Source organism: Trachurus trachurus (genome assembly GCF_905171665.1).
Source record: "Trachurus trachurus genome assembly, chromosome: 20".
In the NCBI taxonomy this organism is placed as follows: domain Eukaryota; kingdom Metazoa; phylum Chordata; class Actinopteri; order Carangiformes; family Carangidae; genus Trachurus; species Trachurus trachurus.
In genome coordinates, this window is record NC_139911.1 from 21636708 (window position 1) to 21656613 (window position 19906).

Below are 19906 nucleotides of genomic sequence, written 5' to 3' on the forward strand. Positions count from 1 at the left end.
GGCGATTAAGTATAATATCTGCAGTAGAAAGGTCTCTGCCCCCCTCCACTGAGAAACATCGCGCTGCACCGAGACACAAGCAGTACACTGTTGTCAATGAGGGACAATTAATCAGCGTATTTTCGCCGCCTACGAGAAGTCCCGTCTCAAAATAATACACCACTTCAAGAGTATGAGCCAAGTAGTTTATCTGGAACTAACCAACTCACCCAACCTTTCAACTCACCTTTCTACTGCAGATATTATACTTTTCCACTAGCGGCCCGGCCCGCTTTTTTTGCTTTTCCACTAGCCCTAGTACCTGGTACCAGGTACTATTTTTAGTACCGCCTCGACCCTGGTTTCAAGCGAGCCGAAGCAATACTAAAATGTGACATCAGCCGACTGCCTTCCACTGATTGGGCAGAGCGTCGTCACTGGAGGAGTGCGAGCACTACGTCCGACATGAGAATCAAACCCGGAAATTTCAAAAACAGAGCGGCAACAGCGACCGCTGATCTGTATCAAGACTGTTGTTGTTCCTTCACCCGAGTTAAATGATGATGTGAGTAAAACCACACTGTGGTCCTTAATCAAGGTGCAGACAAGTGAGTTTGGAGCTGACGAGCGGATCGAAAAAGGCAATCCAGCCCCGCGATCGCCTCCGCGATCACCCCCGTGCCGCCCCCGCCCCCGCTGAGGAGGTAGCCTACTAGAAGAACACAGCTGTAGTGGAAAAGCACCTTTACCGAGCCAAGCCGTGCCGTGCCATGAAAGTGTAGTGGGAAAGCGCCATAAGTGGCCATTTGTACCTCATACAACCCCACTTCAAAAAAGCTGAACTATCCCTTTAAAGATGCTTGACAGTTACAACTGCATTTATTACTGCAACTGTAACTGCTCTGACACTATAGTTTGTTCAAGGTGTTACATATATTTCCATGTAATGTGATCATCCTGTTTTGTTTGTCAACCATTGTATTTACACTCTTACTACAACGATTTTTCTAGCACATTTAAATTTTTTATTCTATTCATTATATTTATTTTTATTTATATATGTTCATGGTGTAATCCTGTATTTGCATCATAACAATTAAGCTGATAAATTCAGTTGAAGACAAATTCAAGAAACAACATAGACGTCAAAATCAAAGGTCAAATGTTAGGAATCCTCCAACTCCCATGGTGCAACTCAAAAACTACTTAGTAAAGCCTTCCTGCCATGTTCTCTCTCTCTCTCTACCTGGCTACTGGACGTCCAGTTTGCTCGGGCCGACGCTGTGGATGAGCTGGGTGGTTTCAGAGGCGGCGCTATACGCTTGAATCAGCAGGTTTTTGTTGAGGTCCCCGACCCCGCTGCCAGCCTGCAACTTTGGGTAAGGGGGTGTCTCTGCACCCTGACGCTGTCCCCGCCCCTGGGCGTCCAGGTCCATCAAGTGCTCCAGAGGGCACCCGTCGGTTCCCTCGGTGACGGGAGAAAACTCCTGAGCGCTCGCCTGCTCCTCCCTGGACACAGGACTGATGGAGACAGATGGAGAGCTTAAAGGAACAATGATGACAGAGACACAATATTTGGTTTATTAGCGCTTTTCAAAACACAGCTGAAGTATCAAATTGATATTTAGCCATGTAGACAGTTGATTCATTAATTACCAACTCAAAATGGCTAATCTGCAGCTTCTTGGATAATTAGTTTAACCCAGAGGTCAAAGATCACAACTACATTTCAACTCCTACTTGATTTTAAACAAATACTTAAGAGTTGTTAGTTAGTAAATGAAGAGTTCATTTACAAAAGCAGATAAATGCCATTTTGAAAAAGATGAGCTGATGCTTTTGAATTATTCTTTGCATAGTGTTGTTTTCAATAAAGCTTTAATTTTTGTAAATGTCCTGTCCAGCCCCTTGAAAGCCCCCTTGTCCCAGTTTTTCAGTTATAAAGACGTGTTATCTTTATGTGATAATAAATCAACAAAATAAATCGGTTTGGGTTTTAGGAAATTATAAAAGAGCATTTTCCACCGATCTCTGGCCAAGAGATGAAACAATAAATCAAAAAACAATGAATTGATCATTGTTTGCAGCACTAATCTGTCCAGTGACAATACATAAATCCTTGCTCCTTCATTTTAGACAAGACACTGGATGTTTGGATGAGCAGCGTCAACACAGGAAGACAATGAGACACAAAACTGGAAGAATGGGGCCACAGAGGCTGATTTGTATGAGGGGAGTCACCTCAGTGCAGACAAGACTTGGCGGACACTGAAATGAAGGAGAAATGAGCAGAAACATGGATGAAAAAGAACGACAGAACAACAGTGATTCGTCTTCTTACACTCTGCATCTATGTTCATTGAAAAAACAACGTGGGACAGAGCTACTGTATAATATATGTCTTGTGGACAGTTCAAAGACCGTGACACAGAGACAAACAACACATCCTACCTGACGTCCATGGACTGGACTCCGTCAGACAGCTCGTCCAGGCAGGTCTTCTCCAGGGGTCCCAGCATGATGACGGGGGTCTCAGCAGGAGTCGAGGTGTCCTCCTCCAAAGCCACAGGAGCCTCAGCCCGGGTGTCGGACGCTGCCAAACACAATCATGTCACAAATGATTCTGAGGAATTCAGGTTTCATTGTCTACAGTCGCTGTTTGACTTAGATGGTGTTGGATTTTTATTTATTTTTCCCATCAGACTCAGCTTTAAAATATCTCAGTCCACATAAAAAGGTTTTAGTTGAGTCTTTGTGATGATGGGTTTTTATTTAACATCTCTCAGGTTGAGAAGACTTTAGGACTTTAAATGCTCCAGGTAATAGAAAATAAACACTGTGCATATTCACATATGTATAAATGTGATGTCCACTGTATTTCTATGTAGATGATGGTGTTTGACATATTTTGTAACACTGCAGGCATCAGCGTGTTTCACCTGAGCTGTGCTTTGAGTTCATCACACGCTGCAGTATTCTCAGTGTTGGTGTTAGTGCCAACAACCATGAGGAGGCGCTGTCCCCCTGCCTGATTAACTGCTGAGTCACACTGCAGCTCAGCCTCATCTCATTCACTTCCATCAAAAACGCATCATGTTGGAGAAACAACAACACAGAGGCCGTGAAAATATTTTATGGCCAAATAAAAAGGGGGGAAACAAACAACTGACAAAAAATATAAAAGACAAATAAATTGTGTGTGTGTGTTAGAGGAGGCTTCATATGAAACTCTCACCTGAGGCACCAGATGGAGGCTCCACTTCACTTTTCCTTGTTCTCTTCATAATCTCTTCAATTCTCTGTGAAAACACATGAACAAACATAGACAGCTCTTCAAAACGTTTTCTGGAGCTTTTGGTCAGATGTTATGATCTTCATCAGCAGATGTGGTTGTAGGAGTTTTCTCCGTTGTCACAAAATTGTATGTGTTCATAACACCATTTCATGGTGAACAAAGAATATATTCTCTCTGGGTTTTTGTAGATGACATCTTGGCAAAATCATTGAACTGATGAAGATCATGTGTTAGGATAAAAAAAAAGAAAGAGCAGTGACTAAATGGAGCTTTGGTGTGAAATTGTTGTCAACTGCAGTTTGTAACATTTAGGATAAGTAGTAGTGTTGACACGGAGCACGGACATTTGGCAAACCTGTCTCTATGATTTATATATATAGTGTGTGTGTGTGTGTGTGTGTGTGTGTGTGTGTGTGTGTGTGTGTGTGTGTGTGTGTGTGTGTGTGTGTGTGTGTGTGTGTGTGTGTGTGTGTGTGTGTGTGTGTGTGTGTGTGTGTGTGTGTGTGTGGTACCTTCTTCCTCTGCAGTCGCTCCTGCTCCTCCTGGATGTGCAGCAGCTCTCTCTCCTGTCTCTTCCTCTCAGCCTCTTTCTGGGCTCTGAGGAAAGCCTCCTCCCTCTGAACAACACCCAGTAACAGGAACAGGCCGTCAGTCACTGGTTCTGACTGCAAGTAACTACACTCTGGCTCTCTGCAGGGGTCTCTGAGGTAAATCGCTCTTTGACTCTTTAACATCTTTTTAATTTTAATGACCATGCTGTTCAAAGTATTACAGATATCACAGAAGTACGAGCCAAATTAGGCTAAAATCTTAACTGAAGTCAGTGCAGCTCTGAAGGCTACAGTATACACAGCAGTATACTATATACTTGTGTAATATTAGATTTCAAATATATCTCTATATAATCACATTAAAAAAATAAAAATACATTGAGAACAAGATATAAGAATGCATGTAACCTGACCTCTCTGTCCAGCTGATCCTGCATGTCCTTCCATCTCTGCTCCTTCTGTCGTCTCTCCTCCTCCTCCTTGCTCCTTCTCTCCTCCTCCCTCCTCACTCTGTCCTCCTCAGCCTGCTGTGCAGCTCTCTCCTGCCGCTCCTTGGCCTCCTGCTGCCTCCTCAGCTCCTCCTCAGCCCGCAGCCTGAAGGAGCAAAGGAGGGTTGAATTGTACGTACATACATAGCAGTATTTCTCAGTTGGATCCAATCATTTGTTTTTTTTCTCAGAATATTCTCTAAACCCTATTTAAAGATTTTTAGAGGCTCCATTAGAAGATCAGACACAGCTGACTGGGTATTATTGATTACTGTGATGAGCATTGCTGGAAAAATAAGGTCAAAATAAAATCTATTGTCCACTGACAGAGAATTAATACTTTCCAATGTTTTAACAAAACAGAGAGACTGTGTTCCTCATGCACCACTGTGATAAACATCAGCTGGACAGACAACAACAGCTTATTTTCTAATATACTGACATCAGATTGGTGTTGTCCCTGTCAGTCCTACGGGAACAAGAACACACACCTCTCATCCTCCTGCCGTTGTCTCTCCTCCTGCTCCTTCTGTATCCGGGCCAGACGTCGTCTCTCCGCCAGCAGCCTGGACGCCTCCTCAGCATCCGTCGTGCCACCAACGCTGCGCCCCGTGGGTGTGCCTGGAGACTCTGTGCACAGAGGGGAGGGGGTTTAGTCGAGAGGTGGTCCTGTCTCTGATACTAGATACTACATACACACACACACACACTGGGCCTTTACCTGCGGTCAGTTCTCTGCTGGTGGATTTGGGGATCTTCTTCTCTGAAGTTTCAGATTTGGTCGATTTCCTCTCCAAGGTGCCATGACCTTTGGCCTCGGTGTGACCCCTGTCGTCGGTGCCGGGGGTGGTGGCTCTCTGCCTGAGTGGGGAGGGTGGGTACTGTCCAGGAGAGCAGGGGGACTGGGCACGACTCCTGTTTGACCTCACCCTAAAAAAAAACACACACAACCAGAATGGATCATCCAGCTGAGGTGTGTGTGTGTGTGTGTGTGTGTATGTGGGGTGTGCACGCGTGTCTGCATGTGTATGTGGTACCTTTTTGGTGTGGCTGGGCCTTTGCTGTTGGCCCTGAAGGAAGAACTGCGAGCCGGTGTGTTTGGAGTCTCCCCCTGTGAATCAGATTTAATTCAATAATGATGTGAGGAGGATGCAAAGCAGAGATGCTAAAGAGATAAAGTCACAGCAGACATCCGGATCTGAAGAAAATGGTCCAACTGCTACAGAAGGAGATGGTTTCAGGTAACTGCTGCTAAAGGAAGGTGAACACGCTTTAAAGGAGACATATTCTGCCCCTTTTCCACAATTTAAAATAGTTCCCAGGTGTCTGTTACATGCTTTGGTCAAAATACCTCAAGGATCAAACATCACAGCTCTTTCCATCCTCTCAAAACAGCTCTGTTCAGAACGGCTGCTTTCAGTGTCTGTCCCTTTAAATGCAAATGAACCACTGCTTGCCCCGCCCCTTCTAGGGTTGGTGTTATGCAAATTCAAATCCTAGTTACATCACTGGAAGACATCTGAGGGAAACCACATGAGGCGTGTTTCCATTGCAGGAACTTTGAGGTAATATTACGGGGCCAACCCCGTTGGTGTGTGTTTCCACTGCAGGAACCTCCCCCACAGGGCCATTTACAGGAACTTTTACGGGGGCCAACGGAGTACCTACCCTGGGCCCTGAAAAGCTCCTGGGTGGGGCTCGAGGTTAACCCGGCGCTGATTGGCTAAAGCTAGAGCAGGCTCTGATGCTACCAGAAAGCACCAAAACCACCGGCATTTTTAAAAGGGGGAGCAGAAGGGGAGCATTAGCCTAGCAGACACCGCTGTAAACAACAAGAAACAGCAGGAAGATGTACGACAAATGGACCGACGATGAGGTGCAGACATTGATTGCAGTCTACAGCACCGAGGAGATTCAGAGGGGGGTTGAGTCATCGCGGCGAAATGAAAATATCAGCGAACCTCGACACACTGGGGATCCATCACGCCACAAAACAATGCCGTGAAAAGTTAAAAAAACAATATTATAATAACTCAAGCAGGATTACAATCAGCCGCCATGTGCACAAACACACAAACCAGAAACACGGCTACCGCCTCAGCTCCTTCCATCCTTCTTCGTTGTTGTTATGATTTTTGTGCATGTGCTTGTGACCCGCCTGGGTGACGTCACGGTCGAAACTGTCGCACAACGATTAAGCGGCGATCGAAACTCATGACGTCGCCACGGGGTCCTACTCTGCAGTGGAGGCACGGCCACTGAGAGGACGTAGAAGTTCCTACCCCCTCCCTTTACCAGGAACTCCTGCAGTGGAAACACGGCTATGGATTTCAACCTAGGGAGCCTTCACATTACAGATTTTTTTTTGTCAATTCTCACATTTTGGAAGAAGGCAAGGCAAAGACAAACACTCATTAAAGAGCCTTCAGAAAGTGATATTTCCATAATATGTCCCCTTTAAATCTATGATCTTATTTTTCAGCAGAACTGAGTGTTTGTGTATGTGTTCAGTGAAGACATGGCCATTAGCTGAAGTACAATGTGCTTCTCTGTACCTGTGGTTCAGATGAGGATCATCAGATCACATTTTACGACCTATTAAAGCACAAAAGCTTCGCTGACTGTATAGAACTATACCACTGAGAGTGACTAATGCCTGCTGCAGCTCTCTGACTCACTCACTTACTCAATACAACATGAATTTTTAAACAATATAACTAGTGAACACAACAGATGAGGATCACTGAGGCCTGTCAGCAACACACGAGTCTGATGTGACAATCAACTCCTCCTGTCATGTCAGAATGATCCATCTCCTCTGCTTCATCTTATCATGTCTTCCTCTCTCTCACATTTAGCAGCAGACCTGTCTGAGCAGTAAAATATACTTCTGTTCTGATTGTCCTCACCTGCAGACTGCAGAGTACAGAAAGCTTCAAATGTCATCATGTGGATCAGACTTGTTTCACTTTTCCTGATCTGGCTCCGATTTGTACGAGAGGCCTGTGACTGATTTCCTGAATTTATATTGCAAACTGCAGATAATAATGTGGTAATTATGGTTCACTGCTCCCAGGATTTAAAAAAAAGATTAAAAGGGATTTTTATCCAGATCTTATGTTTCCACCTACACTGACAGCTTTGTGTTTTTATTTCTCTCTGTTCATTTTCAATGGACCAGATTCTCTTTAGATCACCACAGCCAAGAACATGCGTAATGGATCGAGGAGAAAAATAAAAACAAAAGCCACAACTATACATAAATGACATAAAGAGTTTATCATTAAAAAACAGATTTTCATGGAGCTTTCATTGACTTGAAAAACAAGCTGTTTAGCAATGAACGTTACTGGGTTTGTGTGCCATTAACAGATGGTGGCTGAAGGCACAAATCAGTTGAACAAACAGTTGCTGATGTAAAAGACACTAAAGTGTTTGACTGAGCCAACAGGGCTCTGTTTCTAAAATAAACTGAAAAGATGTGTCAGAAATACGGTCATTCATTTTGAAGAAACAATAAAACCTAAGAGACAGTCATTTATCACCAAAGTCGTGTGTGTGTTATTATCGTTGCAAACAATTGGTTCATGACTCCTGCTAATTTCCCCTTTTAGCTGTGAAAACCTCACTCACAAGCGTCTAGTGCTATTTGTAGGGTGTGTGTGTGTGTGTGTGTGTGTGTGTGTGTGTGTGTGTGTGTGTGTGTGTGTGTGTGTGTGTGTGTGTGTGTGTGTGTGTGTGTGGTCTGACCGTGGGTGTTTTGGCTTTGGCCTCATCAGGGAATCCAGCGATGCTCCTGCGGTTGGAGGAACTTCTGTACGGTCTGTGGTTGTTAGGGGACGAAGCTGTTCGATGGGACACAAAAGACACTGACGGGTCACAGACCGACACACACACACGGACAGATGGTTTGAACAATCCACATAAACACATGTAAACAACGATGATCGACACAGAGAAATCAGAAACTACAGTGAGAGAAGATCTTTGATCCAAAAATACATTTGATTAGTTTGTTAGATTAAAAACAATTTATATGAATATTGTTTTTTCACATAAAATGCTTCAATGTTCAGGGTTCAAACATATTTCATTCTTTTAATTTACAATTAACTAATTGAGATTAGCATCTTCTTTCATATCTGATGAAAACAGAGGAAATTAAAGCAGAAGTAAGCGATCCGGTGGTTTTGGCTAACTTCTTGTCAGCAGATGGAGTTAGCAGTCCCCGCCCTCGTCCCTACGTCACCACATGCACGCGCATCCATTGGCTGCACACACAGAGAGGACCGCCCCTTTATGCCGTTCTCTCTCCTCATTGGATAAAGGTTGTAGGATACAAGGAAAGTTTTCTCCTCGGCTTACAGCAGAGCAGAGTGACTGACAGACCCGTGTTTCAGACCAAACACTCTATGTAAGTGATTGCTGTCGGAAGATATAACTATTTAGGACTTATATTAACACAAACATTCCGCTTACTTCTGCTTTAATTGATTTTTTGCTTTTTTTAAACACTTTATTTGTAAATTTCCAATTATAAAACAGAGGAAATTAATTGTTTGTTTGTTTTTTTTAACACTTTTTTTTCCAATTATAAAACAATCATATTCTCGAAATTAATTGTTTTTAGCAATTTTTCGGACTCTCTCTTCATTATCTCTGCCCCTTCCTAATCCTGCATAGGAACGAGTGTAATTTCCTCTGGGAATGGGGATTACATGACCCCCTGACTTCTATCATCTCAGGTTGATTTTCTTACTAGCGCAATTTCTTCTTACTTCCTGGCTGCCCAAAACCCACATAATATTACGGAGAGGAGCTCAGAGCTATAAACTTTACAGGCTTTTGGCCACAGATTTTCTCTGTCTGCCTCATTATTCTCTGCCCTGTTTACTTTTCAAAGGCTCGTGCAGCCTGAGGGGCTGCAGGCACTACCCAGGGCAGAAATAACCATGCATCTCTATCTGCATTTCCTTCATTAAAAACAATCACATAGTCCTAGTCTTACAATCATTATAACATAAACAAAGTCCATTTTGGTTTTTGGGTTAAACTTCATAACTGTGCTGCTGGTTGATTTTCTACTTCTCTCATATTTTACACTTTTCATGTGTTGATCCATACGGAGCTGTAATCAGAAGAGATGAGGTTCTCATTCTCTCTTCTGATTGGCTGACTGTTTTCTGAGTGAGCAGGTAAAAATAGAGCAGATTTTAGGTAAACACCCACCACAACCAAATCCAGCAGGGTTTGATGGCGTTGCTGCTTCGGTACCAGACTGTTTAGGTTCGTACTCAGGGCCGGCCCTGTACATCTGGGGGCCCTAAGCAGGATAAAATTGGGGGCCCTGCCTCACAGTGTATATATGTACCATCAAATATTCATAAAACCAGCTACCGTATGCAACCTTGCATATTTTATTGTACTTTTATCAACATGATGGCGAGCAGATATTTTATTACTAATTAGAGTCACTGAAACACTTAAAGCTGTCTAATTGCACTTGTCATTTTTTCTTCTACTTTGTTTTTGTCTGAATGTTAATGTTAATATTGTGAATGGCAATAGGTGGCTCCAAACCTGCAGTATTAAATCACTACTTTTGATGTAGCAGAAAGATAAAAGATTCTACAAAAGATTACAGTTTGAACAGATTTATTTTCTTTAAATTATCTGTACAGCTAAATTCTAGAACCCTTAAAACAAAACTTCAGTTGAGAAGAAGATAGAGGATGTTGGTTGGTCAGCAGCATCATCAGCAGTGACCATTGGAGCTGTGGAGAAGATTAGTAGAATTTTTTTAGCCACTTGTGTACACACAATTTAATTTTCCAACAGAGATAAACATATTGTGGCAACAAACAAGAAACTTACCAACTGTATGACTGGAACCAGCCACAGGGGGATGAGGATGTGGCAACATGACATATCTAAGCAGCCATTAATAAATGGGTGATTGATCCTTTATCCCCTCACAGGAAAACAGCTGTTATCTTTTCACTGCAAACAGACCTTAAAATCAGCCAGGACATGTGAACTGCAGCAGGCTGGTACATAAGTGAGCTAACACAAGCACCGACATGTTTTTCAGCTAAACGTTCATCTGGTAAACATAACATTAATTAGCCTTACCTTGTCCTTGTTTTTTTTCATCCTCGACCTTCTTCTTTTTCCTATTTTCCGCACCTGACGGATATATCCTTTAGGACATCGTCGCTGTCCAAAAGCTAATCACCTCCTCGCAAATCGCGATCTCAGTGAGTGAGGGAGGGAGGGGGCCAGAGGAGAGAGAGGGGGGGAAGGGGTGGTGCGCGCTCGTTACCGGAGAACGGCCACAGTCTGCGTTACGTTTACGTATGCGTGTCACGGTCATTGTTGCCAGTTGGGTCAAGGGTTACACGTTGCCGTTGTCAGAGACGGTTAGACAAATGATTGAGCAAAGTTTGGGGGCCCCCTAGTGGCTGCGGGGCCCTAAGCAGCTGCTTAGTTCGCTTATAGGGAGGGCCGGCTCTGTTCGTACTGCACCTACCCATCTCTAGTGTCATAAAACACCTTTGAATCATGTCTGAATGTGGACAGTCATTCTCACCTCTCTCTGTGGAGTGGAGGGCGGCTGAAGAGTTGGAGAGCTGTTTGTTGATTGGAGGGTCCATGGCGGGTGGCGACAGGAAATCAACGACTGATAGAAAAAAACATAAAAAATAACTCACCATCATCGGCAGCACTGACACATTAACATGACAAAAGGCAGCAGAACAGACTGCTGCTGAAGCTGCTGCACACACACCGACGAAGGCAGCGCCACACAACACATTCAATAAACGCCCTGATCCCAAAACAAACACCCATCACACGACAAACACAAAACTGCCGGCTCACACAGAAAATAATCCTGCCGATCGATGAGCCATGCTGGCCGCGGAATGAATTAACCTTGGTGATGCAAGACAGAAATGAAGCAGCAGAATAGAGCAGAGCCCGTCTGCAACCTGCTTCATCATGACACCGAGGATGAGGATGACGAGGCAGATGATGCAGTCCCATGAAACAGACAAACATGGAACTTTACAAGAGCACTGATGGAAATATGTTTACAGCAATGTTCATGAATTTGTATGGTCCATTTTTTTTTTTTATAAACCAATACCTAAATAAATAATTATGGTAATATGGTTCTACTGTTACACTTGAAATGTCGGTAACACTTTAGATTTGGCTATTCACCATTAACTAGGTGCTTATTTATATGCATATAAGTAGTTCACTAGCTCCTTATTAGTAATTATTAAGCACATATTAACACCTTATTCTACATAGCTTTATTCTACCTCTATTACACCATGAATTAAGATTTTTCCTGATATTAACTCCTAATTATCGCTTATTCATTGTAAATGAATGCATTGTTGTTTCTGAATAATGATGTGAATAACCAGTGGGTTATTAAGGCCTTGTACAGGGGCAGTAGCACAAGAACAGTAATTCTTCCTTTATCACTCTGAATTAGTATAGCATTAATGCATTCATTTACAATGAATAAGCGATAATTAAAATAAAATAGGTAAAAATCTTACTTCATGGTGTAATAGAGGTAGAATAAGGCTATGTAGAATAAGGTGTTAATACGTGCTTAGATTAAAAAGAAAATAGAACGGCTCGCACACCACAAGGCTCCAAAATGCAGTCCATTTATTCACAGGAGAAGTGTAACGTTTCGAGCGACAACTGCTCTTCGTCAGACATGACGAAGAGCAGTTGTCGCTTAACGTGCTTAATAATTACTAATAAGGCATGTATTATGTATGTGCATGTATTATAATTACAGAATTAGTTAGATAAGTCAACAAATGTATGTCTTGTTTTTAGTTTATTCTGATGCTTATTGATTGAACAGACAGAAGCAGAGCTGCAGCTGGTGCAGTGTTAGTGTGGGAGGCTCATGTTCATCTGTTTGTCCCCGCTGACCCAGACTCAACTCCTTCTCCCCTCTAATGATCCTCTCTGCATCCGCCCTGCGTTCACACTGCAGGCAGGTCCACAGTGATATTACAAATCAACAGTCTGACTGTTCACCACAGTCTGGTGGTGAAGTTTAACTTTAAAACACAATAAACAGTGTGAGGGTTTTGTGAAATCCCCCTCAGGGGTTTGAACTGAAATGCAGCAGAGGTTCAGTTCAGTACAGGGAGGGGGGGGGGGGGGGGGGTGTCTGCTGTGGCTGCATTTGTAATATTGGACAGGGATGATTGAAAATGTCTGGTGGGTGGTGTGGGTGTGTGTGTGGGGGCGTTTGTGTGTTCTCTGTCTGTGTGTGCATGTGCCACTGTGTGTGTGTGTGAGAGAGAGTGTTTTGATCTGATTGCACTCGCCTGTGTGTAGGTGGGGTCTAATAAGTTTCATAGATAGCTACAGGGTAAACGTCTGGTATGATGCATGTGTATGTATGTGTGTGTGTGTGTGTGTGTGTGTGTGTGTGTGTGTGTGTGTGTGTGCATGTGTGTGTGGAGGGGAGCTGGGCGTGTTATAAAGTGCGCTCCCTGCTGAGAACGATATGTATGCATCGCTGAACACGGCTCTGGGCCAGGAAGACAGGAAGTGGAGCAGCCCTTTGTTGTGATAATGGTGGGGGTGGGGGACTATACATGTGTGTGTGCATGTGCATGTGTGTATGTGACACTCATTAGCTACAGAGGACACCGTGAGTGGAAACGTGAAGTGTAGATGAAAACGGGCTCGTTCTGTTACACACCCACAGACCCAGACAGAGAAACACAGATACACTCTGTAGACACAGTCGGTGTTGGAGGTCACACAATTATTTGCTTTTAAACAATAAAGCAGAATATTAAGTCGTTTTTTGTTTTTTTTTACCTGTTGTTACTTACTTTAGTAGAATATTCACAGATTTAATAAGAGTCCTATTACAGTTGCCTCTGCTGTCTGTGTGTTTTTAGACAAATATTATGATGTCATCAAATGATTAGTTTATTATGAATATATGCTTTGTCAATTCTAAATAGTGAAAGTAAAGTAGAGATAAGAGTATTATTCGGGGGTGACAACAAAAGAAATGAAGAGACTGTGATTTCACTGAGGCCTGGCTTTGCAGGTGTTTTCTACACGTTGTGTTGTTGTATTCTTGTGTAATAAAGAAGGTCACATTAACATCTAAACAGTAATTGGCTTCAATATGCAAATAAGTCATATCAGACTGAAGGAAGAGAGATAATAATAATAAGATGGAGCCTTAGCCAAGGTCATATGAAGTTATTTTTAAATTCCAGCTGCACAAAATTGAAAGTCAGGCATGTTTTAATGCAGACTGACGCACTGCTCATTTGCTGTAGTCTGCTGGATTCAGGCTTCAGTTTTGAATGAGATTCTCAATCTGCCTGCAAACACCTCCAGATACGACTCCAGCTTTTCCCCATGGAGTCTGCCAAGAACCTCCCAAGGAACATTAATGTGTGCACTGGAGGGTAAGTTGCGTGTACTGGATCAGATTGTGCATAAAAATAAGAATTTAGACCTAAAGAAGTGAATTTTAACTATCTGGTTGTTTGTTTCAGCTCCATTTGGGGCGTCGGCTGTCTGTGCTGGATATTGTTCTATTGATCTGTATGACACAAAGGACCACAGCTACTATTAATGTATGGGAAGAGCTGTGTACAAATTGCCATAAAGAACTTAATAGTCCAATACAGAATTTGACTGGAAATTAAAAGTAAGGTTCAACGTATGTGAAAGAACCTAATGTGGAATTGTGTTGGAGAAAATGTGGAAATACTGGGGATCATTCTCATATCTTTTGGGACTGGCCAGTAATCCAAGGATTCTGGAAGAAAGTCAAGGAAGAAACTTACAAGATCTTACAAGTGAACTCCCCTTTAGACCCACTGATATTCCTGCTGGGAGCTATACCTCAGGAGACACATAGTTCAGATCAAAGATACATGTTACGGATACTTTTACTGATTGCTAAGAAAATGATAACTGTGAACTGGAAGGATCCAAAACCACCGACCATAACTCAGTGGGTACAGAGACGAAAAGGGTCGACACCATGGAGCAAATGACAAGTCTACAACTGAAAATGGACATTTTTGAACTACTCTCTATCTGGGGGACTAATGGAGGAATATGGGTTATTATAAGATTGTTGTGTATATCTATGATTGATTGTACTGCTGTAACTCCCCTTGGTGCAAATATCCGTTTTCCATGTGTGATTAACTTTATGGTATTTCTATTGCTTTTTTTTGTATGTATTTTAATTCATAGGGTCCCATGTCAGTGAATGTTTTGTTTTGTACAGCTACTATGCATCTAAGGGTAAAGGAGACAGAGAGGGGCAACAAAGGACCATCGGTGGGATTCAAACCCAGACAGCTGAGGTTAGGGCTGGGCTTTCCAGGTGAGTCACTGCATCTCGGCATAAAGAGATGTGTATGCATGTGGATCGGTGAAGAAGCATGAACTTGTGAGTGTCTCCATAACAGAACTGTGAATATAAAGAGAAGACAGGCTAAAAGAAAGATTTGTTCCAACACGGCACTGAACATCACATCACGGTGTGACGGCACACAGACGTCCACAGACATGCAGACACGGGGACAGCCGCAGGTGACACACAGCAGGTGTGGTGGCGGGGTGGTGGGGGGGTAGGTGGTGGTGGGGGGGTAGCAGTGTGAGCGGGGCACACGGAGAGTCAGGTGGTCTGTACCGTTACGGGATTGGCTGGCACTGGAAGCAGCGGGAAGCTCATTGGGCTGAGCGGAGCCAATGGCAGGGCAGGGCGGGGTCTTAGGGTTACCTGGGCAACAGGTGAAGCAGAGCGGAGAAAGCAAAGCGTTACGCACTCACACGCTCGCATACACGGCCGCATCACAGACACACAGCTGGGAAGAACAACAACCGACTTCCATCCACACACGCGCACAAACAGACATTAATGACACAAACCACAGTCTGCACAAGGTTCCCAGCAGCAAGAGCCACATCAGAGCCTCCAGACGGACAAACAAGATTAAGTAGATGCAACATGAAGCTGAGCAGGGACAGCCTGTGCATGGCTGAACAGTGAAGCATCATGCAGGTTGGAAGGAAATCAAAGCTTCCTTCAAAACCAGGAAGTGTCAATACTCCAGCTCATCGACTGACAATGACAAGTTGTAGCACGGTTCAATAAGCTTCAGAGACTGCCTCCACACACACACACGCCTTTAAAGGGGACATATTTTGGAAATATCCCTTTTTGAAGGCTCTTTAACATATATTTTGGGTGTTTGTCTTGCCTTCCAGCCCCCAAAATTTGAGAATTGACAAAAAAATCTGTAATTTTCAGGCTCCCTAGGTTAAAAAAAATGATTTGAATTTGCATAATCCCACCCCTACCTGGTACCAGTGGTTTCTGTAATAACTTGTTTTTCTGGGAGTGGGTTATCAGCCCTCAGCCCAACCCCCAACCTGGAGCGCTCTGTGAAGGCCCTATGTGCCACCACGGCACGAAGTGGATAGAGAGAGAGAACTGGTACCAGTAGAAGGGGCGGGGCAAGCAGTGGTTCATCTGCATTTAAAGGGACAGGCACTGAAACCAGCCGTTCTGAACAGGGCTGTTTGGAGAGGATGAAAAGAGCTGTGATGTTTGATCCTTGGGGTTTTATGACCGAAGCATGTCACAGACATGTCTTTAAGACACTTGGGAACTATTTTTAATTTGTGGAAAGGGGGCAGAATATGTCTCCTTTAAGATGTTAGATGAGGGAGAGTTGACTGTGTCCAAGCATTTCTGGAACTTTCTAGTGAAGATTAGCCTAGAAATCTAGACGCACCCTAGCGGCAGCAAAAATATTTGCTCCGTAGGTGGGTCTAGAAACGAGCCATAGGAACTTTTTGAGTCTCGAACACCGATTGTGTTCACCAATCACAGCGCTCTATCTGTTTAGAGAGTCGTTGGGCGGGCTTAACACGATGACGACATACATTTTAATTGGCTTGTCAGGCTAACGGCATCCTGCTCTTTGCTCTGATTGGTCGTAGCGCTACCCTATTGCGTGCAGAGGCAGTTTGAAAGACAGCCTTCATCCCGCCCCCTGGATTGAGCCGACGTCTACCGGTCGTTGCCAGACTATACATTTTAATGATATAGTCTGGCTTGTCAGGCTAAGTGAAGATCATATCACTTCACAACTGGCCGGCTGTGTGGAAGCCAGTTTGACCTTCTCTCTCAAGTTCTCTTTGTGTGTTTGTACGTCAGATAATTCAAAAACGTAACCTTTACCACTAATGTCTTCCAATGTCCAAATACAGGCACATTTAGGTTTTAAACAACATTGTATCTCCACCTTGCTCATGAAGGATGGATTTTTCTCGTCTTCCAGTGTGGATGTCTGAAACAGCTCACACACAACATGTCGTCTGAACCACTTCCTGTAAAACCTAGTCCTCACACAGCCACAGCTCTGTGAGCACTAAACAAACAAACAAACAAACAAAACAAGCTGACAAACAGATAAACCAAAATAAATTTCTGAAACTGGAAAGTCTGGCCACCACCGATGCTCACAAAGAACATCACCAGTCTACACCAGGTTGCATTAGAAATCTATACAGGGGCGTCGTTTGCTTTGCTGCATGTCATTCCACCTCTCTCTGCCTCCCCATTTCCTGTGTCTCTCCACTCTCCACCAATTAAAGGCAAAACTGTAGAAAAAATATATTAAAAAAAGAAGAAATCTATACAACAGTCATCAAGACGAGTGGCGCTGGAGAAAAACCCAGAGAATCATCCAATGGGCACCATGAACATCAACCTTCCTTTCATGGTAATATGATACCCTGATACGTCTTTACAATGTGAAATATTTTCACATTTCTCCAAAACCCAGCTCTGATGCTTCTGCTGTCTTTAGTAACTTTTTTTAAAGGTTCTGTGGATCCAAAGTTAGGAATAAAGTTTCAATGCACAACATGAGTCTATAATGTCGAATCATCAACCTTCTGTATTATGCATATATTAACATTTTGACATAGAGTTGTTATAGCTGATTGATTTATAGCCAGGAAGGTCAGTGTATAGATGACTGATCAATTGCCCCCATTCTTCTTCCCATGACAGTCTGTTGTGATGATTTTCTGTCTTAGAAAAAAACAAATGGCTGCCATGATGGACGGAAAATCTTCTGAGAATAAATAAAATAAAATAAACAGCTATTATAAGTGCACAGATTTCAAAGTGCACTCCCACAGTGACAGAGAACTGCGCAGCATGAAACCCACACATACACACATTTTGTGTCTTTGGTGAGTCTCTGTCCTTTAATCGAGTGGAGCTGTAAGATGAGATGCTGCTGTTTCTGCTGCAGTGAGCGTTCTGCTGGGTCCGACAGATCCCAGAGCAGCCTCTCTGCCAGTCAGCCGAGCCCGGAGCCAGCCGAGCTGCTGGGTGGACCCTGATCCCGGGTCAGTGCCAGAACGGCGAGGCTGATGGGTACTGTGAATAATTGATGGCGTTATGAATGCACCACAGGATCTTGGAGCCTGGCTGGTGGCGCTCTTGGCCTCCTGCTGGCCGACATGACAGCAGAGATATCTCGGAAAAGACGAGACGAGAGGAGGCACGTCGGGAAAAAGAAAGAGGCGCAAAACAGGAGAGATTGGATTCCTGCACCGTAAACAGCCTCATGTCGCACTTATAGTCTGCGCGGCCTTGTCGCGTTCAAGGTTAGATGTGTAACTCCTGCTCTTCTGGGAATTACACCTGTCTCCCATTTCAAAAATAGAACAACAGAGCGGTGACACACACGCACACATATGTACACACACATACACACACCTGTAGCACATTTACAAAGCCAAAACCAGCAGTAGCGAATAAGCACGGCTTGAGCGTGTGTGATGACACAGTGACGCCTTGGTCACTGTCAACAAACAACCGGAGCCCTGGTGAGGTTTACAGACAAAGCGCTGAGCAGCTCCTGCATTGCAGCCTCCACACCCTTTTCCATCCGCTGCCCTTCTCCTTCCTCCAGCACCATCACTCCATCTCATCTCCCTCTCTCTATCCTCATTTCACCTGCTCTTTTTTTTTCACCCGCTTCTGTTTTTGTCATCCCTGCCCTTTCATCCCATCCCACCATCCCCCTCTCCCTTTTCCCCCTGACCTCCAGACCTCCTCCCCAAACACCTCTCCTCTCTTTTTTCCTCCACTCCCAGCCCCCATCATCTGTATCCACCCGTTTGTTCTCCCCCCATCGCACATCTCTAAGCAGCCCTGCACTGACATCATCACAATCTCTCTCCTTCTTTTTCCAGCATCTCATCAACAACACCGCCTCCCGTCATACTCACCCTCTGCTCCGTCAGGCGGTCCTCCCCATGTCCATCGCTTGGGTCTGTTATCCAAGTGGTCCCGAGCCTCCCCTGCACCTCCTGCTCCTCCTCCTCCTCCTCCTCCTCCCCTTCTTGTTTCTGCGCCCCCACCTCTCCGGCGAACCAGGGCCTCCAGCCTCTCCTGCTCGTTGCGTTCAGAAACAGGGAAGAAGAGACACTCTCTCACTGAGCCATCGCTACGGCGACGGATACCCGGCGATGCGCTCGGAGACGGCAGCGCCATGGTTACTGCATGCAACCGCGGCAGCCTCACCCCTCCGTCCTCTTCACACTTCGTCTGCTGGCGGTCACCAGCGCTCGCTCGCTGGCTTGTCTGTCACTCAGTGATACATTATACAGCGGCTCGCTCTCCTCCTCTCTGCCGCTCTCTCTCTCTCTCTCTCTCTCCGTCTGCCGCTCCCTCTAGGTAGCACTGATTCCCTCTCTATCTCTCTCTTACCTCACAGTTGCCCACCCCACCCTTCCTCTCTCTCTCTCTCTCCATCTCTCACACTCTCTCTACCTTGATCTTTCTCTCTCTCTAATGACTGAGTCTATTTCACAGATCTCTCTACAAGAGGGGACAAAATGCAACCAGTCACCACCCCCATGTACACAATCACACACACACACGCATGCATGAACACACACACACACACACAGACTGGTGGGTGGATTGGATATTGACACTGGCTGCATTTCCTCTCCTCTTTCCTTCACTTCATTTGGACTCATTCTGTTTATATGCTGTAATTTCATTATAATACACAACCTTTAACAAGACAACACTGCAATATATTTCATGCATGATAAAATATTATAATGATCCTGTATCAACAGATTTTCAGTCTGTAAAATAAAAAAAATAAAAAAAACATTCCCTTAAAGGGATAGTTCAATATTTTGGCAAATTTGCCTATTGCCATAATCCCTAGTCATAGCAGTAGGTTCATTACCTTTAATTATCGGTGCAAGTTTTTTTATGAGATCTGCGAGACAAAGACGCTAGCTGCTCAGTGAACACAATGGAGGTGAACGGTACAGGTCCCCTGTCCCTCATCCAACTCATCAAATACACAATCCAACAACTCCAAAACGCTCTTGTGGAGAAGATGTGACTTGCACATTCACCACACAATGAAATACTCACATGAAGCAAATACATGATACTACTTGCGTTTTTGAAATCACTCCGCCCAGCAGCCATGTAGTTCCGGTTACAC

At 44.1% G+C, this 19906-nt stretch overlaps 1 protein-coding gene across 1 annotated transcript; it reads right to left on the minus strand.

Moving 5' to 3' along the window:
- Positions 1–1229: 1229 nt before the first annotated feature.
- Positions 1230–18933, minus strand: map7d2b (MAP7 domain containing 2b; the record flags this gene model as incomplete). Its single annotated transcript, XM_083995353.1, has 12 exons — positions 18663–18933; positions 15037–15126; positions 10903–10992; positions 8064–8182; positions 5351–5424; positions 5035–5243; positions 4805–4943; positions 4239–4419; positions 3787–3891; positions 3215–3278; positions 2431–2572; positions 1230–1521 (listed from the first exon to the last, which is right to left on the minus strand). Exons 1-12 carry the CDS (start codon positions 18925–18927, stop codon positions 1230–1232), a joined length of 1770 nt encoding a protein of 589 aa, XP_083851479.1. The 5' UTR covers positions 18928–18933.
- Between the last annotated feature and the right edge of the window lie 973 nt (positions 18934–19906).